The sequence below is a fragment of the Alexandromys fortis genome, unplaced genomic scaffold (assembly GCF_014885135.2).
Source record: "Alexandromys fortis isolate MF-2015 unplaced genomic scaffold, M_Fortis_MF-2015_v1.1 scaffold_5, whole genome shotgun sequence".
In the NCBI taxonomy this organism is placed as follows: Eukaryota; Metazoa; Chordata; class Mammalia; order Rodentia; family Cricetidae; genus Alexandromys; species Alexandromys fortis.
The window spans coordinates 2,882,016-2,905,817 of NW_026067924.1; the positions used below are offsets into that span (position 1 = coordinate 2,882,016).

Sequence of the window (23,802 nt, forward strand, 5' to 3'; positions counted from 1 at the left end):
TCTACTCCTCCAAGCAGCGTTATTTCCAAATAGCTGCTGTAGTTCATTATAACATGGCCAAAGTATCTCAAGCATTGTTGCTGTATCCTGTAGTTTCCGTCCTTCTGTAGATGGAGATGTTTCCTAATGCTATCGTTGTGCAGCCTGTCTTGATGTATGGAATGTTACTGAGTATATAAACCGCATCGTTGGTTTTGTTTTTTTTTTTTTTTTTTGAGACAGGATTTCTCTGTGTAACATCCCTGGCTTTCCTGGAACTCACTTTGTAGACCAGGCTGGCCTCCAACGCACTGAGATCCACCTGCCTCTGCCTCCTAAGTGCTGGGATCAAAGGTGTGTGCCACCACTGCCTGGCTATAAATCACATTTAAGCGCAGGCCCAGTGCCCAGCAGTAGATGATTAACACAAAATGAACTCGAAGGTATTTTCGTACAGTTTTTGTCTTATATCACTTTATTTGGGGTGTCTGTGTCTAAGTGTGTGTGTGTGTGTGTGTGTGTGTGTGTGTGTGTGTGTGTATTTTACTGTTTTTTCTTGTATATCATGGTTTCCAATTTTGTTTTTATGGTTTTGCATGTGTGTGATTTTTTTTTATTTGTCCAAAAGATGTTCTGCATCTATACTTTACAACTTAAGTTAGAAGAGAGGTTCTCAGGGTGAACCTAACCTAAAAAAAAAGTAGGAAGCTATCTTAGACTGTTGATAGCAAAACAGTCAGAGATTCAAAGCAAGAAAAAAACATGACTTAAGTCTTCATTTATGGGTCAGGCATTAGGACCACTTGCTGCTCTTTCAGAGGTCTAGGGTTTGGTTGCTAGCACCCATGCCAGCTGCTCACAACCACCTGTATCTCTTCTGGCCTCGGTTGGTATTTTCATTTATGTACATGGAGAGGCACACACACACAATTGAGATAAAACTTGGGGGAAAAAGATGTATCTTGATGCTATTGACTTAAAAGTAGAAAGAAGCACCTGGAATGTGTGAGACACGGTGGATTCTGTTCACACCAGGAAACCTACAAGGGGTCCCTATAGAACCACAGCCTTTGCTGCTGCATTGATCTTAGCCTTGTGAGGCTTTCAGGGGTAAAGCTACAGAGCCAGGCTGTGCCCAGACATCCAAGCCACACACACACAAAATGTGATTTAATATATGGGTGTCATTTTAAGCCACAAATTTGCAGTAATTTGTTCCAGCAGCTAAAAAAAAATGTCCAGTACTTTAAAAAGTTATATGTAAAACACAGTGTGGGTTCTCGAGTGAGATACAATAGAGGGATTAAATATGTGGACTTTGAGGTTAAATAGAACTAAGATCAAATTTTAGAGTTTTGACTAATTTGCTTTTGATTCAAAGGAAAATGTTTGAGCTAAATCTCAATTTCTGAATCTGTCAGATCTATCAAATCTGTAGAATTGTATTGTGATAATAGTTTAAAAGGTTCGTATGTATGTGTGCACGAGCAATAGTAACCAACACAATTCAAATGGGGTTCCTAAAAACACTAAAAAAAGCAAAATGTCTTCTATTAAATGTTTCCTGTGCAAACTATATGGCGAGAATGCAAGTCATAAATTTTAGAATAGTAATACCCAAAACTAATAAACATGTTGTTTCTCAAATCTTTCTCTTCTCTTCACTCTGTAACTTGATTTTGACCATATTAACTTTGCTGCTAAGAAACTTGTTTTTAGAATTCCAGTAAATAAACTTGTCCAAGGGTTTATGTGATCTTATTTCAGTATCTAGAATGTCAGTATCTAGAAAGGGTACCTAGTAGATCTCACTTTTCCTGGGTCTGTATATAGCTGGGCATAATCTACCAGCGTGGGGTAAAAAATGTAGTGAAATAATCTTCCCCTATAAGGAACCACAAACAGGCACATGAGCCTGGTTGGGTTGCCCCTGAAGGATAAAAGGTTCCCGAAGTATGTAGCCATTTCCTAGAAATTTGGCACTTTTGATTCCATATTTTAAAACACTGGCGAGAGCAACCCCAAATGGCAGATGATGGCAGAATTCAACTCTTGTAGGTAAAGGATAGGGTGAGAATCAAGACTTGAGTCTTAATACCTGTCTCCTTGTGGATGACACTATTACTTATTGAACTATCAACCTCCACAAAGCTATTGCTGTTCCAAGGGACTCCAAGCTCTAGAAGCTTCTAGAGTAGGATATTTGTTATAAGATCCTCACAGGCACAGGGGTTTGCTGAAGTAGACAGCGTAGATGACAGAACATTGTAGTTAACACCTGCTTTGGGGATAGTTTTATTATTTATTGATAATTACTTGTTTTTAGCTTTAAAAGATCTGCTGGGAAAGCACCCGAAGTCAATCGTTGCTAGACACTATTAGCAAAACAAAGATAAACTAAACACACTGTTTATAAGGGCTTTGTCCCTCAGGAGGTGTTTTGGCAATGTCTGGGGATGCTCCTGGCTGTCACAGTGGAAGGGGATGGGATGAGAACGTAGAGAACATTTCTAGAATCCAGTGAGTAGAAGCCAGGGATACCACTAACAAAGCTTAAGACAGCCCCGCTGTAGAGCCTTATCAGTCCAATCTATCAATACTATGGAGGCTCAGAACCCATCACACTGAGTGAGCCCTTTAGGATGTGAGAAAAGTGCATTAGGGAAGATGCACTGGGTGCAGCATTTCCTGGTAGACCATTGAGAAGAGGGTAGAGAAAATGATTTAGAAATGCAATCCCAGAGATGAACCTGAGGACGAAGAATTCTCTCTTGACGAAGGTAGGGAAGCAGCTCGGAGACACCTGTACTTGTAAGGTAAACTCACATTGTGTGACTTACGAGTCAGCCCTACTTTAAGTTCATACAGCAACTGACTTGAAGCCAGGGACATGGATCTGCATGGCGCCTCCTTTGAAAGGTCTCTTTTAGCTCCAACTTATCAGGCTTTATATAAGCTCATGTATACTGGTGGTGCGAGATTACATCGCCTCTGAAGTGAAAATCTCTATAATATATTTTTCCCACTTTTTTGTTTTTAACTCTAGGGGACATTTCTAATAAAACTGATCCCTGCCCTAGGGACTGCCATCTCAGCCTCTTCAAAGAAATCCATGACTTACATGCTAAGGTAAGAAGACGTGTGCTAACAGAGACCATGAAAACAGCAACAACTGGTTATTAGCTCTGATTCCTCAAAATGTATTTCCAGGTCAAAAGTAATTTGTTTCTTCAAAGCAGGTTTTGAAGTGCAGGGCATGCTAACATGGCTAAAGTCGGACGAATCTACAGAGCCAATAAATTTTTATTACATCCGATTCAGACTTCTCTAAGTATTGGGAAGTCTAGTTTAAGTTATTCTGTCTAAGTGACATTCCGTCTTGAGAAGACAATTAGGAAATGTGTTGTTTGTGTGGTGTTTCAGGGACTTACTTGGCATGTGCTGCCGGGAAGTGTGTGTATATAAGGCTAGCTCATATTTTATTAATTTGTTTATTGTATGCAGTGCCGGAGCCGTACGGAACACAGGATCAAATACATGCTAACCTGTCATTGTGCTATCCTCTCAGACCTAAACAACCACAAAATAAAAAGCCCAACAACTTAATAAACTAATTTAAATTAGGTACCCTGGGTTTCCAAAATGTTGACCAAGATATCTTTGCTGGTGTTAGGAATCTAGTTTTTAGACTAACATTTCAAAAATTTATTTTTACATAGACTGTGTGGTTTTGGCCATAATTCAGCAAATTTGGCGAGAAAGTTAAAGTCGCTGGACATGGTGACCTATGCCTGTAATCTCAGGACTCAGGAGGCAGAGTTGGGAAGATCACTAGTTTAAAGTCAGCCTGGGGAAAATATGGCAGAAAAATAGAAAGAGATAGTGGGGGAAGGAATGAGGTAAGGGGAGGGCAGGAGCAAATTCAAATAAAAAGATTCCTTCCTGGTCTTGTCATTTGTCTAAAACTGTTCTGAATTATCTTAATTACCATGATTCTCTACTTTGTATCTAATTAAATCTGTTCATGACGGGGCTTCCCATCCACAGGGGGCCAAATGTCTAATGGTCACACTGTACGAGCTGATTATGGCCGATTACGTGGCCATCTTAGTTGGAGGAAGGACAGCACAGATGTAGTTCACACAATGTTGAAATTATCTGCTGATGCCTATCTTTGAATATGTTCGCCCCATTAATAGCAGCATGATGGAGGGGCCAGTGAGGTGGTCCAGTGGCCAAAACTCTTGGCCATGCAAGCCTGGTGTCCTAGATCTAATCTCCAGAGCCCACATAAAGTTAGAAAGAGCTGACTTCACAAAGATGTGCTCAGACTTCCACACACGCACCACAGCACACATTTTTTCGCCAACCACACACACAAACACAGTCATACTAAACAAAAAAAAATGTTTAAAAGATAAGGTTAAGTGATAGTTTTATTGAAACAAGTTTGCGGCCTGTTCTAAAGACTAGTTTGAATGTCATATTTGCTTGCTTTCATCTATAAATAGCAGGTCACCATTTGGTCATATAGGTGGCAGATTTTAATATCCATATGGTCAATTTCAATATTTAAAATTGTCGTAGTTTTTCTGCTGCAGCCTGTGTTGTCAGGGATGGGTGGCTGAGGGATCAAAGACGCAAGTAATCTGCTGCCGTTGCTAGACGCCAGTAAAGGTTTTCAGTTCTCACGCACATAATGACAAACTTGGAGATCCATCCTCATCATGATTCCTGCTCTACAGGTGAGAAAATGAAACGTCACGGAAGGGAATTAGCCAGAATGACATGAACGCAGCAAGACTGACTGACACTGGGCTCTGAAGCCGGACTGCCTGGCTCTAGAACTTGTTGGTATTGATTCAATATTGATCTGATGATGCTTAGGAAAAACGATGTGTATCCCATTCTCCTTTTAATTAGATACATATTTTCTGCTCCCCAGCTTTGATTGATTTTAATGAGGGACAGTTGTTGCGGGGGGATGTCTCTGACCTGCTGGGATACCATGGGTCTGACATCAACCTTCTAACACCTTTCCTAAGGTTCTCATACTTAGTGCTAACAGTAAACTTCACAATTGGGAGAAAGTAGAAAAGATGGATGCAAATATATTCACTATAAAAACTCCAAAGTTTTTCTGTGTTTTCTGAGTTTGCATATTTAATTAAGCAGTTTCTTTCTTTCTTCCTTCCTTCCTTCCTTCCTTCCTTATTTGCTTCCTCCCTCCGTCTCTCCTTCCCTTGCTTCCTTACCTCTCTCCGTCCTTCCTTCTTCCCTTCTTTCCTTATTTTCTTCCTTCCTTTCCTATCTCTCTCTCCCTCCTTGTTCCTTCAGTAGTAGGAAGCAAGTCTAGGACCTTGCTCCCAGCAGATCAGCATTGTGCTGTTCAGCTCTGTGCTGCTCGGCTCTACGTCCAGTCCTTTCTTATACTTTGTTTCTGAAAAGTCCTCCCTAAGTTACCCAGACAGCCTTCGGATTTACAATCCTCCTGCCTCAACCTCTCAGGCAGTTGTGATTACACCATTGTGGTACTATGGCTATCATCATTTTACTTTCGATACTATATTTCATGAACTTTCAGTCAGTTGTTTGGGACAGTAAGTTCTTTCCTGGGGTCATGTACTTTTGTCTAAACACTGAAGCAGACCCAGGGCATGATGGGAATATTCTCAGCCATCACAGAGCTGTATGAAGACGGATTTTGAAACATACTCAAGTGGCAAGCTACTGAGTGTTGGAATCAAGGACAGATATCCCAATTCCTAGGCAGAGACACAACACTCTCTTCACAATGAACTGTTATTAGTCTGACAAACCAAACTCCTACATAGGCCTGCAGCCTTCATCTTCCTATAGTATCTGGAACTACAATTGGTACTCACTGAGTGACTGTAGCAGATAAAGATCACCTTGGGAAGGCAAGTAATGGTTCTTCAAATATCAAAGACCAGAGAACCATCTGAATTTGTGGTTCTGAAAAGTCAGGGTGCTGGCTATCCTACAGGAGGCAGAAAGAGAAACCCAATGGACTAGAAGAGGTCTGTCAAGTTTAACCCTGAACTATGCAACCTGAGATCCCTTATCTCTCAGGTAATATCTTTGGCTGACACATGGGTATGGATTTGAAAAGGAGAAGCTACTTGGTTTTCAGATTTAGGCTGAGAATTTGAATCTACGTTTACTATAATTTTTTTTTGGTGGTGGTAATAGCAACAAAGACAGAAACAATGGCATGTCATGTTAATTTGCTTTGATTCCTGTGTGCACCTGGCATTTGCTGTTATCCATGGCTTGCAATTCTATGATCTTATTAACTCAGGCCTCTTAGTGTCAAATCTTCCTCTCCTGCTGTCTAAAAAAAAAAAAAAAAAAAAAAAAAAAAAAAACTGCTCTGGCTGGCACTGAAATTTCCCCAGCTCTCCTCTGATCCTTCCAGGGCAGTTCAAAAGCATAGTAATCCTCAGGTTTCAGCCTTCAGACACCATTTCTGCTTTCGGAGGCCACCTCCTTTGATGAGAACAATCCCTGTGCTCCTCATCTGGCAGGTGAGCACTCTTCCCGACAGACCATGCTCAAAGTCCCTGCAAGGGGTCAGGAAAGCTGGACTTCTGCACAGTGGAGCTTCACTGGGCCGACATAGCAAGGCTGCCCTCCCCTTCACTGTCCCTGGCCTTTCAAATGCCAGCTCTCTCTCCAGTGGAATCCCTATGATCTCATCCTTGTCTTTAAGCCAAGGGGTTTAGGGAAAGAACTATGATCAAGGGGCAAAAACATCTGAACAAGAATACAGGAATACAGGAACTTTGCATTTTGCTTTTTATGGACTTAACAAATAGACACAGAGTTCAGAGCTTAGATGACCTTGGAGCGTAGATCCTGCCTGACTTCTAGCTTCTTGAACTCCTATGATAAATGCACCAGAAAGGGGGCTAAACACCCACCTGATCACTTATGCCACATATCATACGTGCAGATTCTGTTTACATTAATATTCTAAAACACCGGCGGGGCTGAAGGGATGGCTCAAGGGTAAAAAGTACATACTGCTCTTGCGAAAGATCGAAGTTCCATTCCTAGCACCTCTATCAGGTGGTTTACAATTGCCTGTGATTCCAGCTCCAGGAATCCAGCAATCCTCTTCTTCGTGGACATCTGCACTCAAGTTTGCTCACGCTCACACGCAGACACACACATTTAGACATAATTAAAAATGAAATGAAATAAAAAAGGAAGACATTTGAGGACTACTGCCTTATTTCTAAGAAGAATTACATAAATAAAAATTATACATATTATACATAATAAAATATATGATACAGCACCTAAGATATAAATATACAGTGTAATATATAATATTTAAGATATATTTATTACTTTATGTATGCATACTTACCTCTATGATTTATGCTTACAAAGAAATTCATATACATATAATTATGCATAAGTCTGAGTTGCCTTTAATTAAACCGGATCTGATCTGTGTAAGACAAATAGTATCTCTACTAAAAGCCTTCTCTTCATAGGCCTTGCCCCTCTGTACTCAGTAAGCATCGAGTGGACATGTATGTGTATCTTCTCTAGTCTGCTTTGATTCTTACTGTAGCAGTAGTAGTATGCATTTAGCTTTCCAAAACCTCTCAAGACATCTGTCCCTCACTTTATACTACAGATGAGAGAGTGGTCTCTCAGCCCTTCCTAACCAAGGCTGGCTCTAAAGATCAAGCCTCGTCAACCAAATATTTAGTCTATCAGAATTGGAGCTTTATAAATCTACCTTCAAATATTTGCCTTTAATTTCTGTGGCGTGTCAGGATATGAACAGCCACACATAAGATATCTATACTGCGGCATTCTAGAACAGATTGTGTACTGGTTTCTTTTCTGAAGTACAGCTAGAAATGCTTCTCAGGGACTACGTTAGGAAAACCCACCCCAGGTTTCCAGTCTGTAAGGACAATGTTCCTCTACTTCACAGGCCAGACAGGACTTAAACCTGGAATGGACCGGAGAATCTCCACTGTCTCTTAAGAGCTGACACTATTGTAGTTGAATCCTTATCATCCATAGAGTCAACATCAAAATTCATGCTTCGAGGACACCTGAGAGTATTAGATGCCACGGCACTGGCGTACAGACCCAGGTTCTCAACTGGGCTTCCTCTACATGTGCTTACATTTTCTAAGAATAAAACTCTTTGTGTTGTTTGCAGAGGGGGCGCTTATTGCTTTGGTCATGAATGTGTTTCCATGATTTCGTATTTTTCAAAAATCAGTGTGAAGTATTTTTAGTGTGTAGATTTAAATATTTATTTTTAAAAGAAACTATAAAGGGCTCGGGAAATTTTTGAGTTTTGGAATGTATTCATATCTTTCTTTATGACTTAAAAGCAGGGGGCTTGTTCGTGTTGCTGGATGTAATGTGAGCAAATGACCTAATAACCGTTTCTTGAGCATCTAGTATGTTCTTATTGCTGGGCTAGGTTCTGTGAAAGAGCCAATGGGATACACTGAATCCTATGTTTATCAGAAGATTAGCTGAAAAAACAGGACAGTTATCCATGGGTTAACCAAGTAGAAAGCAATGCAATGGTTCCCTAGCATAAAACACTTGCATTATTTTGTAGATAAAACTGGTGAGTGTATAAGCCGAATTAAGAGACTAGATCTTGCCATCCATTTTAGCTTTTTATTTTTACTTATTAATTTTATATATCAAAGTCTCTCCTGCATGTATGTCTTTTCTCTATGTGCATGCCTGCGACCCTGGGATACCTTAGGACTAGGGTCATGGATGCTTGTGAATTGTCATGTGGGTGCTGGGAATCAAATCCAGGTCCTCTGGAAGAACAGTCAGCGCTCTTAACCACTGCATCATCTCTCCTTGCCCCGTTTCAACTTTCTATCTGGGAAGATATAATAAAACAAGAAACTCGTAAAGAAGTAGGATCAACTTATAATTTAAATGGCTACAAAGACATATGGGACAATTCAAAAGTCTCATAGTTTTCTCAAGAATTTTGACACTCTTCAATTTCCTCAGGAATGGGTTAATTAAGAACACCAGTGTGAATAATCTGATCAGAAATATTTTTGTTGTTTTAAGAGCTCTAAAGGCTAAGGAAGATAAAAAGGACCACAATAAAAAGTATTTCACATTCATGGCTGTCATAACTGGATTTTGTTCTTAAACTAATCAAACCAATCAGTTCCATATAAAAGGAATAAGCCCTGTTGGGTTCACTAGGGATTTGATGACACATTGACTCCACCTGGGTTGCCACGGTTTTCCTGGTCTCTGCAACCTGCCAACCCCAAGTCGAACTCTGCAGTTGCAAAATAAACTCTTGAGCTCTGCTGACACTTAGATCAGCTGAGATCAAGGAATTTCAAGAAACCGGTCCCTAACAAATGACAACCAAAAGCCCGTAGAGGAAGACAAAGGGTTTTAAGGCCACTGCTAGGTATGTGACACCCAGTGTTCTCCTGTTCTAGGCTCATGTTCTTCACACTACCTTTAGCCTTTGTACTAAAATCTTCCAGGAGACTCCCGTACACAAAACAGGTAAAACTTGAGGTGATTCCGTGGAAAAGGAAGAGAGGCCCCTGCTGGGTTAGCTGTTCCCTACCCCACTTCTACCATCACAGGACTCCCAGATTGAATGACCGGTTTCTTAGACCCAACGTCATGTTGCATGATTCTTCCAAATTCTAAAAAATTTTCTTCACAGACATTGTACTGTAAGGTTACAAGACTCATAGGTTTTAGCACGCAGAGGTTAAAGGAGGCAAAGCTAGTATGTGATGGCCTGATTAGATAGAGCAGAAGTGGGCAGAATCTTAAGAACTCATCAAGTCCTCCTGTCCTGTTTTAGGAAAGCAGCTTCCTCCCTTTCTTGTCTATAGACTGGCCACACAAATCTGCTTTTAAACTCCTTTTGTGAAGAGCTGATACAAGGCACAGTCCTGCATTAACTCAGAGCCAAAATTCTGATGGTGTGAAATAGTTTGATCACGGTTAGTTTGCCTTGTTGTCAGTTGTAACAAAAATTACAGGTACCATTCAGTGTGCTTTAACACGGTGAACACTCCATGCTCTTGCCTTTGGGCAGTGAAGAGTTTGGTGAGAGAATAATGGGACAAAGCAGGAAGGATCACTGACTTGTTTGGTAATTGGTGATTCCATGGATCATCCTGGAAAAGACATTCCTGAATCCCTGAATCTAGGTGAACATAACATCAACTATTAATAAAATACTTCTCTCTCTCTCTCTCTCTCTCTCTCTCTCTCTCTCTCTCTCTCTCCCTCTCTCTTTCTCTTTCTCTCTTGATTGATTCTTCTAATAAGGGTGACCATTCTGTGAAGGAAAGATCTACTGTGTGGAAACCCAGAGAGCCTGAAGATTTCTCAGGGGATATATCTTACCTGGAGGAATTGGAGAAACATCGACTTTCAGTTTGGTGAGCGACTTATTCTGCCTTTTTAATTTTTTTTATTTAATTCATTGACTCCAACAAATCTCTCTTTGCCTTATTCTCGTTATTTATCCAGTCAACAAAATCAATTATGTATTCATTGTAGACTATAGCATATCTACCCTGGCCTAGAGATGTTCACAGTCCAATGATAGATATGGATGTGTACATTAGTGTGTTATGATTTATGACTTTTTAAATAAAATTCACAAATACCACATAGAAGAGATGAAGACAAGATTCCTGAGAAAGCTGGAGTTAAGTCGTAAAGAGGAGCCTGCAATAGGGAAATGCCAGCAATATGGAGGCAGCAGGAATGGAGGATTGAACTGGGATGTGGCTGGATGTATATCCTGGAAGCCTCAGGAGGCCGTAACTATTTCTGTTACCTCTAACTTCTCTCATGCTTGTGGCTGTTTGTGTATAAACATGTGTACCACATGAAACAAGGTGGGACTGTCTTAGGAGTGGGGGCTCTAGAGGGAGTAGACACAGGGCTTCCTAGTGATGTCTTCATCTAAGAACCATGACGACAGTGTGACAGAGACGGTAAACTTGGGAAGAGACAGGAGAAACAGTCAAGGTTGTCTGTTCCCACCCCTGCTTCTCTGCTCACCCTGAGGTCCTTTCCTGAAACAGCTTTCCCATTGGACAGTTTATCTGCCCTATGGTTTACTTATCAAAGTTCACCCTCCCTCTTCCACCCAGAGCTACAGGCTTGAGGTCACAACATTAACTCAAATCTCATTATCCAGTCATAAGTTCTGTAATTCTTACTGTCCTTTGTTTGACTTTAGAGTCAAACCACATTTACCCATGCTTCCTAAAAACAGCAAGACTATGTCTCCAGGCTTAAGAGTGCATTGCTTTCTGTATGGAGGCACTAATTCCCACTGTAGAGTCTGTGCTGTCGGAATGAGTGTGAGTCTTCACCTCTGTAGATTCACACTCTTATTTTTCCTTCCTGCAACCTTTGTACAAGCGCTAGTCACCGTATAACTTATAGTCAGCATGTCTGAAAAATTTAGCACCAAGCTCTGCTGACAAACCAAGTTGTAGCTGGACAGCTGAACTTGGAAAATCTCTCTCTCTCTCTCTCTCTCTCTCTCTCTCTCTCTCTCTCTCTCTCTCTCTCTCCTTCCTTCCTTCTTTCCTTCCTTCCTTTTCTTTCCTTCTTGATTAATTTGTTATTTTGCTTTCTTTCTTCTTTTCTCCCTTCCTTCCTCCCTCTCTTCCTCCCTCCTTCCTTTGTTTCTTTCTTTCTTGTTTGTTTTTCAAGACAGAGTTTCTCTGTGTAACCACCCTAGTTGTCCTGGAACTAGCTTTTGTTGACCAGGCTGGCCTCAAACTCACAAAGATTTGCCTGTCTCTGCCTGAGAGTCCTGGTGTTAAAGGCATGCCTCACCACTGCCCTACAGAGAAACACTTTGTTAGGTAGCTCCTTTTGAATAGCATACCTCTGCAGCGCTCCCTCTTCTCTTGCTTTATTTTCAAAAGAAAACCTTTTAAGTGTGTCTCCATTTTTACACACTGGAGCTTTGGATGAGCATGGTTTTAGCCTCAAATTACCTTTGCTCTATTCTCGTGGTAAAAATCAGTTTCTGCTTGATGATGCTAGTTTCTAAGAATTACAGAGGCAAAGTTTACATTTGCTTTTTATGTAACTTTAATTAACTTTTTATTCCTTTCTTATCTGAACTACACAGAACTACTCACATGTTTCTGAGCTACTTTGAGCTCACTGTAAATTTGGCTGAAAGCAGAAAGCAGTAACTCTGCCACACCCTTAGTGGTATGCTGTCTTGAAATTTCCTCTGGTCCATATATTACTCTATTATCTTTTAATCCAGCCTCACTCAAATGTCCAGAACAAGGGCAAGGCATATAGCTAGAATCTTTGCCAGACTGTAACGTGAATTGCCTGAAATAGCATTCCTGGTAGAGTCCTTGTTCGCATCTGAAGCCCTCTAAGTCCACTCCTTACTGTCTGCTTCTCTCTCAGCATTCTAGACTTCCACACTTTTACCAGAAGAGTGTGTTAAGCTTCAGTGCTTCCCTAGCCAGGGGATCTCAACGCTTCCACATGTGTCTTCCATACTGTTTCCGAACGCCTACAGAGGACAGGATCAGATGTGCCCCTGCAGGAGTCCCACTTCTTGGCACCAGTTTTCAGCATCTGATTCCTTCCTTTTGCTGTGACAAAATATCTGATGGAAGAGATAGGGGGAACGGTTCATCTCGCTTCATGCACCTCGATCAGTGAAATATGGGCACGTAATTAAAAATACTATCTCACTGTCCAAAATAGGTTACAGGGGCAGCCAGGAGGGGTGAGGACTATGCCTCCTGATGCAAGAATTGGAAAGGGGCCTTTGCAAGGGAGCCGGCTGGCAAGGAAGACACCATGCAGCTGTCTTGGAGACTTGATCTAATGCATTCAGTTTTACTGATTCCTAGATGGGAAGCCCCTGTCATGGGGGTCAGTAGTTGTTTCTAGATGAGCTCTGCAGATAGATCAGCCTGCGTGTGAAATCCGGTTCTGCCCCGCTGTGGATGCTTAGACAGTTGTGTTTAGCCCTTCGGTAGCTGTTTTCTTTTTATTGAGCACACCTAATAACTTGCCTCTACGGGCCTTTGGTTACTGTGAGAGTTGAATGATAATCTACACGAAGACTGGAGGATATAGATTCTTAACACGGGAAAGTATTGTCAGGAGCATTTCACAGAAAAACCCCATCTGAAAGTTGAATTAGAAGACTGTTATGCTTAATACTTGGTCCCTAGCTTGTGGGTGTCTAGAGGCGGGGTGGTGGAACCTTAGAAGGTAGGACCATTGGAAGGGAATTAGGTCTCTAGATGTATGCCCTAGAAGGCGAGGTTTGGACCAAGGCTCTTGCTGGTCCCTTTTTGGATTCTAGCCATCATGAGGTCAGGGGCCACATGATCTGCCCTCTGTCTCGAAATCCTGCACTGACACAGTCCCGAAACAAGAGCCCCACAGAACCGTGAAGTGTAAGCTTTGAAGCCATAAACCCAGACAACCCTCTCCTCTGTTAAGATTGTTATCTTAGGTGGTTTTTCACTATGACCAAACACTGACTAATACAAGGGCGTAGGTTATTCAAGATGCTCTGTCATTTTCCACAGCTGTCTTCCGTCTTTGTTTGCCAGATGTGCTAAGCAGTGGATGACACCAGGGCTTTTGTACTTCATTCCTTCTTTATCTGAAATGGTCCCTCACTTCCCAGTGCCATGATTAGTATGTTTGACAGGTCTCACCATTGGTTTTATTTTCCATGAGCGCCAATGCCTATTGATAATACATAAAAGTAGAGTCTTCCTCTAGTCTGGTTATTTTTTTTTCTTATCACTCTGTTTCCTTTACAGATTTACCACAATTTAAAATTATATTTTCTGTATATTTGTTCATTTCTCCTCGCTCACCTTGTAGCAAAGCAGCAGGTAGAAGTCCCTCTGAGCTGCATGTGGCTGGGTCTTCGGGCTCAGTACTAGTTCTATAGTTTAATCTGACCAGTACATGTTTGTTGAGCAAATAAAATGATAGCCAAGTGACCATTTTTCCTCAGCCTCTCACCCTGTTGGCTGTCATTCAATTAATTTGCTTCCAATCATTTTCTTTTCTAGAAATTACTGCCACTTTTAGAAGCATTAACTACTCTGCCGATTTTTTTTTTAACCAGACCTGACATTATGGGGGCTGCTTACACCTCTATAAGATTAGGTTTTTACAATCTGAGTCTGAGATACAATCTGGACAATTTCCTTGATGTTTTTCTTTATTAGAGCTAGTAAATCATTTGCTGGTGTAGCTTTTGCCTAAATCCTCTCCAAATCCTCCTAACATACATTTAACACAGAACATTGCACTGTCTGATTTCAAAGCTAAATATGACATCAGGCGGGTAGCGTGTGTCTTTCCCATGCCAGAAAATATGAATGATATTTTCTGTATGTGTGTGTCTTGAGTGTTCTGCCTTACCCTCTGATTTACTCTGATAGCACCATGTCATTTTGGAGACCACTGATTTTGGAAAATTTGCTAGATTTCTGAAAACCTCAGTAAACCATAGCCACCTCCCCTTCCTCCGCCTCCTCCTCCTTTCCACATATGGGCACTTTAGCTAGTCAAATGCAAATTTCATTTGTAGCTATCAGTCATTTTCATGCAGTTTTAAGGACTATTGGGCTTCTTTTTCTCAGCCAGCAAGCTAGTCAACTAATTTGCCTGTGACTGTGGGAAACAATGAGGTGGCTGACCCCTCAGATGACCCTGAGAGTCCTGGAATCATAGGTGCCAATCCTTCAGGACAGTCCCCGAAGAATCTGCATCTTACTGTCTTCCAGTTCACAAGACCTGTGCCATATTATGTTAGCATTGGGTTCCTTGGTGCATATTCTTGTATGCTACCTTGGTCAACATTACTTGTAGATTAGATAGATACTCTTAGATCTCCAAAACATTACCCTCCCGTGATTTTGTAAACTGCAACCATTTGATGAATATCTGTAGAATTGCTATATGAAGAATATGCTAAAAATACTGGTAATTCCAGGAGAAATTTCTGTAGAAACTTGAAGGCCTTCTGGGTTAGGGTCTCTTCTATAGTTAATGTTTGTCAAAGGGTTGGCAAGTGCAGATACTATTTCTTCATACTATCCGTCTTTCTGTCCAGAAATGTCCTCATCTTCTGATAACAGACTTGTTTACTATCCCCATTCTTATAACCAAGGGCTGGTTGACATATGCAATGATCATGTGACCACAGGGATTGGCAGGCCACTTGAAGAAGGCTCCCACACTCTGACCTGGGGGTTTTGTTACTTAGAAATTCCTTCTCGAGGTCTTGAGCTGGCAACCCTTCCACTGGTCCCACATTCCTTCTTGTTCAGAGTTACGACTATAAAAGTCTTGAAACTAAAAGATGTAGGTATTTCATCAGCTGCTGTGCTTAAGACCAGGTGACAGACATAATATAAGGATAAAGGTGAGTGACAGAAACTAGAGAATAGACACAGGCTAACATGGATGAAGTGATATGAATACACAGAAAAGGCAGGTAGTACCCTCATTCTTGTGTGTTGCCTTCCATGGTTGCAGTTACATGCAGAAAGCTATGGTCCAAAGAACATTACATGTAAGTTTCTAGAAATAAGCAATGCATGTGCTTTTCATTGTGTGCAAGTTAAAGTAGCGTGACATAAGCTTGCACCATCTCTGCATGTCCAGCCCAAGCTATGAGTCATCACTTGGACTGTTGTGTCCATGCTGAAACTGTCACCCATTCATAATTACTTGGCCATCTCAGTAACCATACTGACTGCTCAGGACCACAGGGCATACCTTGTACAGTAGCCTAGGAGTATGTACGGTGCCTGTCACTCATCTCTGTTCATATCATCAAGCAGGCATTTTGCTATCTGACAGGATGAGATTACAGTTCAATAAAATATTTGGAGAAGGAGGCTTTCTCCATACTATCTTTATTATAGTTATAACTGTTGTCCTTTGTTATTGGACAGTTTTTAATACCTTACTGTTCTTAACGTATAAATTTAGCTTAGCCATGGGTAAATATGCACAGGAAGTCATAATGGACAGAATTTGGTCTCATCTGTGGCTTCAGACATCCACTGGTGAGAGCTGTCTTAAAGCATATCCCCTTAAGCAAAGAAAGAGTCCTGTTGTGTTTTAGGTTGAAAAAGACATTGTCCACTGGGAAGCTTTCATTTAATTTTTTCTTGTGAAATCAGGGACTTAGGGGAGAACGCTTATAATGCCCATTCTGTTAATTACATAAATAATCACTCATTTGGCCATTTAAACACAAGCCATGGACTTCCATCGCCTGCAGAGCAAATTGGGTTCTGGGCTTCCTAATGAAGCACCTTAATCTTTGTGCGGGGACTTCTCTGAGCAGGAAGCCAGGGTGTGTGTTAAGTACCTCTGGATGCTGCTCCAGCCAGTGTTAAAAAGCAGCTGATTCCACTCCGGTGACCGGTGACCGAGAGAAGCTAACAAAGTTTCCCAAGATATCTCACTTCCAACTGGGGAGAAGGTTCCAGTCAAGACGCGACCTTAAAAGGATCCTATTACAGTTCAAATGCAATGGGTGGCTAAGCAACAGGAGACCCACACACATCCAGGGCAGGAAGGGATCTGGGGAGTGACTTAGTTCAGCCCTGTCAGTTCAGGCAAGTTGCACAAAGCCAAGACACGTCTGTCGGCAGCGTACAGTGACTTGCCTGAGGTAATAGGGTTGCTTAATGCTGGAAGTGAGCTGGATCCCACTTCCTTTCCCTGTCAATCCATCTCAATTGTACAGAACAAGCTCTCTGAAGAACAATGCTGCTCTTTTTCGAGTTTCCTGTTTTCTCTCCGCTGCATAAGGCTCTGATAGTTATCAATGCATTGGTAAGAAAGGGCTGAATTTTGAGAAAGTCCATCTAATGGATCAGCGCAAGTCTCCTTCTGTCATGGAAGTGAGGGGCAAACGCTCAGGTGCTTGCAAAAGGCACAGGTCGCCAACCCGTGCACACTGAGACCTATGTGTCTCTTTACGAGCTTCCGTGGCTGCCCTGCGAGCGTTGCTTAGGGAAGGTGTGGTGAACTCTGCAGGAACGCTATCGTTAATGCATGTGCTACACTTCCATTTTTATAACACACATGTGATTTGACATTGAAATAGGATACAGATGCGGCTTTGATTGGCGTATTCCCCATTGTGCTTCTGTAAAACACCTTCACATATGGTCTGTCTCGTTCCTGAGAAATGACTTGTTTATGTCATACGAGCAGAGCAGATTGATTTTACAGTGAGTAAGGAGGCTGATGAATTGTACGTTGGAGAGAAATCCTTGTCTCAGCAATCTAAACACTTGAAAATTAATGTTGCCTTTTGGAAAAGTCTCTCATGATACGCCCATAATCCCTCCAATGGTCTAAACAGAGCCACACCTGTAATCTCACTGAACAGAATTATCTGGGTCCTTAAGACCACCTCAAAACACAAGTTTTCATTTTGATTGTTAAATGTATCACGAGACCTATCAAGTCAAAAATTGACAGTGCTGTCCCCAAGGAACCAGCCCTCTAGATGGTTCGAGCCATGTCTATACCGTAACCAGAATAATGCAGTCTGAGGTGGGCAGAAAGTAGTATTATTTCCTTATTTTTAAAATACATTTTAAGTATATGATTCTTGTGCTAAGTAGCCGTCTCAAGGAGCCCTCCTCCCCCGCCCCTGCTTTCATTCAAAATTTTGCTGTGCAGTTCACTGAAAGGAACGCTTAGAGCTTCACACCTGTGGTAATAGACAAATCACAATGACTCAGGCAGAGTGCTACACATTGTAAATCTTTTTCACTCCCCCTCCCCAATGTATGCTCATAACTGTCTTGTGATTGGTTTTAACTTGGAATTGAACTCATGGACCGATGCAGGCGAGCAAAGTGTTTTAACCCTGAATTCCATCTCCAGTTCACTTTTTACTTTCCATTTTTGAGACTAGGTTTAACAAAATTGCCCAGGCTGGACTTGAACTTGCTGTCTCTTGCCCCAGCTTCCCACAAAGCTGGGACTGTCTTTTCTTGCTGTGTATCAGAGTAAATAATGCATCCCAAGAGATTAGGCCATGTATCTATCAACACTTACCTGATATGGGTGTGCTGCTGTCTGATATTTTTCCCACTGTACTTTGTCACCCCCCTTTCCAGCCCCAGAGACACTTGCAGGCTTTAGGTTCTGTATATTTCTGAACTATCCTCTGTTCACATACCCTAGGATGTGAGGAATAAAGAGGAGAGGCCACAGAGAAGAGATGCTTACCTATACCATGTTTAGAATGGTTTCAGCAGAATTAAATACCCATACAGAGCTGGGTTTAGGGGCATACAGCTGCTAATGGAACTACTTGGGAGACTGAGGCAGGGAAACCTGAAGCTCAGCTTACAGAGCTCATTAAAAACCGGCCAGACTAATTTAGTGAAACCCTGTCTCAAAGAAAAAAAAGAAAACTGAAACCCCTGGTGAGCAAGCTCAGTGCTGGAGCATTTGACTTGCATACAGCAGGGCCTAGATTGAGTCCCCAGCAACAGAGTAGGAAAACAAAACAAAACAACAACAACAACAACAACAACAAAACTAAGTATGGACATAAGTTCCTGGAAGTAGTTGATCCACGAGCCACAGGCAGGTTGGTATGTATTGATTGATGGTTTTATCTTATAAGACGTGGGTGAAGCGTGGCTGACTGTGTCTAGAGGTATCAATCTTGTTGCCTAACAGTACAGGTTCTGTAAACATAACCTAGTAAGTCAGATTAATCTGCTTTATGGATTCAACTCGGTAAAATAAGGAGTATGCAAAACCACGAAGTTTCTTGTTTTGCCCCAATTTAGTAAAATAAAGATAGTAGCACACATCTAATTTTTTTTTAGTAAATTCAAATATTATATAAGTATATTAAGTAGGGAACAGTGGGCTTGGAGGTACATCTCAGGAGTACAGGAAATGCCTCTGATGCATAAAGACCTGGGTTCTATCTTCTGCATCTCAGAGTGAAGACAATGATAGTGTATATAAGTACATAGTAAGTACTCACTAAACACTACAAGTGGCAGCTAATATTACTAGTCAGAATTCCTATGCCTCTGTTTTCTACAATATTCTGTTTTCTTGTCTATACTTAAGGGATTGAAACAGTGGTGTGTTTTTTTTTTTTAATAAGCAAAATATTTTGCCAGTAACCAAAAAGTCTTCCATTGGCACATAGGATGTCCATGATGGAAGACAGGGGGCTATGCAGACTGTATTCTTTTTCTGTTGGCTCATTCAGGGACATGACAGACACGTAGTTTTAAGCTCCTCAATTCTATGGGTGAAGTTGCTCCACGCAACTCAGCTGGTCTCTGCTAGGGTCTCTGAAAGGTGTGCCTGAGGTGTTGACTGTGCTTTCATTTGGAGGATTAAGGGAGGAGGAATCCCCCTCACCCTCATTCAGATTACGAGTGAATTTTATTATCTGCAGCTGTGTGGCAGGGAGCCCCAGCATTTTTCTAGCTGTGGTTGGGAGGCTGCCTGCAGCTTCTATCAGGCCAACTGCTGTTCTACACGAGATGGGCTTTATCTGTCCAATCAATTATTCTATGCGCTGCAGGAGGGAGCCTCACCTCAGGTGGGTCAGTTCTCTCAAATACTAAGTCAGGAAGGTGAATCTTTCTTTTTCTTTCTCAAAACAAACATCCCAAGCCCAACAACAACAACAACAAAACCCACAGACACCAAGAACCAAAATGAGTTTTGTAAAGGAAAGAGTGAATGGGGTAAAAGAGAAGGTAAAAAGGAAATGGGTGGTGCCTGCATGCAGTATCAAGTTACAAAGGAATTGGGGTGAACTATACCCTAATTATTTCTATAAATTGCATCCTCCATCTTTTCCATTTTTCACTGACCAGAGGTCCATAACAGGCCCCAACCTTATTTCAGGGGAGGGAACCACACAAAGCATACATTGTGGGAGCCAAGAGTCCCAGGGCCTTTTCTTGGCATCTCATGGGATCTCTCTGTTCCACCCTAGGAAGTCAGCTTTAGCTGTTGGAGGTGACTGTTTCTCTACAAGTTCTAGAATTGACCATTTCACATGGAAGATTGCTGTCCAGTCTGCCTTTTTGTCCTATGCACAGACCTGAAGCTGAAATTCCCTTGTTGGTCTCTGATGATCCAAGTGCATAGTCCATACACTCCTCCTTCCTCCTAGAATGCCTTTCAGCTTCACCCTTCTTTCTTGGTGTCTTGATTATATGACCATAGTCTCTCTATCCTTCATCTCATCATATCTACTCTTTTTTCCTTGAACAGTTTGATTCTACATTTATGAGTATCACTTCCCTTCTTCTTTGAAGTTAGGTTGTTTCCTATTTTCTGCCATGCCGTAGAATTTTAAGGAACCTACTGAAAAGATATTCCCTAACACAATTGCCCCTGTTCAATACACACACACACACACACACACACACACACACACACCACAAAGCTATGATGGCTCTGATAAATGGTCTCACTTCTTAGACCCCATAGTGTACTAGAAAATAGAATTGATAAGAGAAATCACAGTGCTTTTGCCTTTATCTGCTTCCTTATAAATAGTATAAGAACATGAAATTTAGTTGCTACTAACATTCAAAGCTTTTATCTCTTTGATTTCCTTCATGTGTAAAAATAAGAGTTAGGCACTCTAGGTTGGTCCTCAGTATCCATCTTATTTCGATATTTATTTATTTTTGTTTATTTTACAGATTCTAAGCTTTTTATGTATGTATGTGTATATGTATGTATAGATGCATGCATTTATATGGATAAGAATGGGATGGCATGTGTGTAAGAATGGGGTAGCATGAGTGCAGAATGGTATGACGTGTGTAAGAAGGATGGCATGTGTATGAGAATGGAATGGCATGTGTGTGAAGGTCACAGTACAAGCCACTGAGTCAGCTCTCTCTTTCCACCATTTGGGCTCAGGAATGAGCTCAGGTGTTCAGGCTTAGGGAGCCGTCACATTCGCCTCTCTTTCATATTTCTTATCCCTGATGCTATCTCCATTGAATGTGGTGGATAAAAGTTTATCTTTCAATATGAGTGGTCAGGGACTTGATCCTAGCCACTGAGATGTGGGAAAGTACCAGATTGTGCTTCTTCCCTGTTAAGGAAGAAGCCTGCTCCTTTGACCCTTCTCATTTCTCCGCAGTCAGGTCATTGTGATAGGTTATGATACTGGGAGCTGCTGTGGGCATCGTGTATTAGACAAGGATAAAAACAGGAGAGTGGTCAACCCAGTGGTCCACCCTGTCATATTAAGTTTGTATTTCTCAACTCTTTTCACTTGCTTAGAAGTCCTAAGACATGAGATAATGAAAAGAATGGTTGTTTAAAATTCTCAGATAAGCATTTAGTTGCTAGTAGCTGGAAAGTGTGTTGTTGGGGCAATGAGCCTGTATAAATTTGTTCCTGGTCTAGTGTGTGCTTACATACAAGGCTTGCTCTTTCATTCAGTATTTGGCAGGTTTGAGTTGTGTCCCATCTTCTGGATATATAATATAGCAATAATTGCAATTTTGTCCAGGACTCACTAAAACATAGTTTGTCAATAGTTGTTTTTCAGTACGTCTTGGAAAATGAGCACCGTGTGTTTTAGGACACTCTTCTCTATAGACACCACCCCGATTCAGTCGGGAAGATGGAGAATGAGGTGAACAGAATTAATTTAGTCAACTGTCTGGAAACCTAACATGGCATCAGTGATAAGACTTAAATATCCTGGAACTTCAGCTTGGGTTCGTCCAAACTCAAGCTGCGTGATTTAAATGATGAAAGGGCAAAGCTGGGCACAACGCAATGTAGGGATTTATTTGATGCAAAAACTCAAATGACCAGTAAAACAGATAATGTACTGTTGTAATAGTTTGTAAACAGCATCAAGAAAACAATTGAGTGGGTGTATTTGGAGCTTCAAGCATTGTAAATTCTTTCACTCTCATATACTTTATGCCTTCTTTAATAAACTGGAGAGTCTTGGGCCAGCTTCATCGGTGACGGTAGGTGGTCATTCATTTCACAATCCACTAACTTTCATGATTATTCAGTATTTTATGTTACCTAAACAGCTTCGGATTTTGTCTTACTCAAATTGTAATATGGCAATAGCTTATATGATTTCAGAATCATTAATTCAATGGGTGTTTTCAGCACATGGAAGTTACTCCCTCATCTCTCCAAAACAAGCACAAACCTAAGGATTTTAAGAGCAACAAGGACACATAAACACATCTAAAGTATGCATAGGTGGTACTCTTACCTACTGAGTCATGGGGAGGAGTTCTAAGTGCACAGAAAATCAAGAAAGCTTTATGTTCTCTTGACGGAGACAAATGTCCAGCTACCTTGAGTTTATCTATAGTTTCATAACTGAAACCTCATATAATATGGAACAAACAATAAAGCTGAAGTTATTTACATTTTTCGGAACTTCTTATTCTAAACGGTTTTGGGCATGACGTTTACAGAAAATTACCAAGGATGTACTAGAAGTATTGTATGGCATTTTACTCGATCTCCTTCCCTTTCCTTCTGCTGTAGTGCTCACCACCTAAAACTTGAGAGCCAGTGACAGCCTCGGCACAGCTGTCACAGTCTGCATCCTGATGTGGGAGTCCCCTCTGTGCACTGTGGTTACCATGAATGAATAAAGAAACTGCCTTGCCCTGTTGATAGGGCAGAACTTAGGTAGGCAGGGAGGACTGGACTGAATGCTGGGAGGAAGAAGGGCGGAGTCAGGGGATGCCATGGATCCATGACTGAAGGTAGATGTGCTGAAACTTTACTGGTAGGCCACAACCTCATGGTGATACACAGATTAATAGAAATGGGTTAAATTAAGATGTAAAAGTTAGCCAATAAGAAGCCAGAGCTAATGGGTCAAGCAGTCGTCTAACTAATACAGTTTCTGTGAGGTTATTTTGGGGCTGAGCAGCTGGGAACTAGCTAGCGGCCTCCTCCAACAGCATCCGTGTAAACACTTGTCTGTATTTTGCATTCTGTATATTGTATACTATATCAGTTTGAACACTCTTGAACTTGTCTCACTTATCAATTTTTCAGACCATCCAATTCATCTTGAGAAATTTTGATCTTTGATTTTAGTTTTTAAATGATTAGTTATCAGTTTTGCTCACTGAAACCACAAGTGAAAACAAGCTTTCCCTGCCATTAATTCTGCGTATGTATATTTTAACTGTGCATCTACCCCGTCTCAGGATAGAACATTTTAAACACCATTTAGGTCCATTAGTTACCTTACTGTCTCATCAGAATTTCAATATTCCTCATCATAGTCTTGATCCACACATTAGTAACTAGATATTTAACACTAGTGTTACACAGCATCACATAGAAGTGTTGCAAACACAACGTATTGCTTCACAACATTACAATAATGATGTCGTCATTAACTGGAGTTTTCAGCTATGTGGTCTGTCCTTGACCATAATATTGCGACAAGGTGTATGAGGGGAACTTACAGGATTCGGGATTGCCTTAAACAGGGTTTCTATTGTTGTGATGAAAAACCATGACCAAGGTTTTTTTTTTTTTTTTTTTTGGCTTACACTTCCATATCACTGTTCATCATCAAAGGAAGTCAGGACAGGAACTCAAACAGGGAAAAAAAAAACCTGGAGGCAGGAGCTGATGCAGAGTTCATGGAGGGGTGCTGTTTACTGACTTGTTCTTCATGGATTGCTCAACCTGCTTTCTTATAGAAACTAAGAGCACCAG

At 41.2% G+C, this 23,802-nt stretch overlaps 1 protein-coding gene across 1 annotated transcript in view; it reads left to right on the top strand.

The window, feature by feature from the left end:
- Positions 1 to 23,802, top strand: part of LOC126501615 (uncharacterized) — a 269,467-nt gene that overhangs the window by 133,868 nt on the left and 111,797 nt on the right. The window contains exons 11-12 of the mRNA XM_050142373.1: positions 3,026 to 3,108; positions 10,327 to 10,439. Of these exons, the coding sequence (XP_049998330.1) occupies positions 3,026 to 3,108; positions 10,327 to 10,439 (196 nt within the window). The remainder of the gene's footprint in view (positions 1 to 3,025; positions 3,109 to 10,326; positions 10,440 to 23,802) is intronic.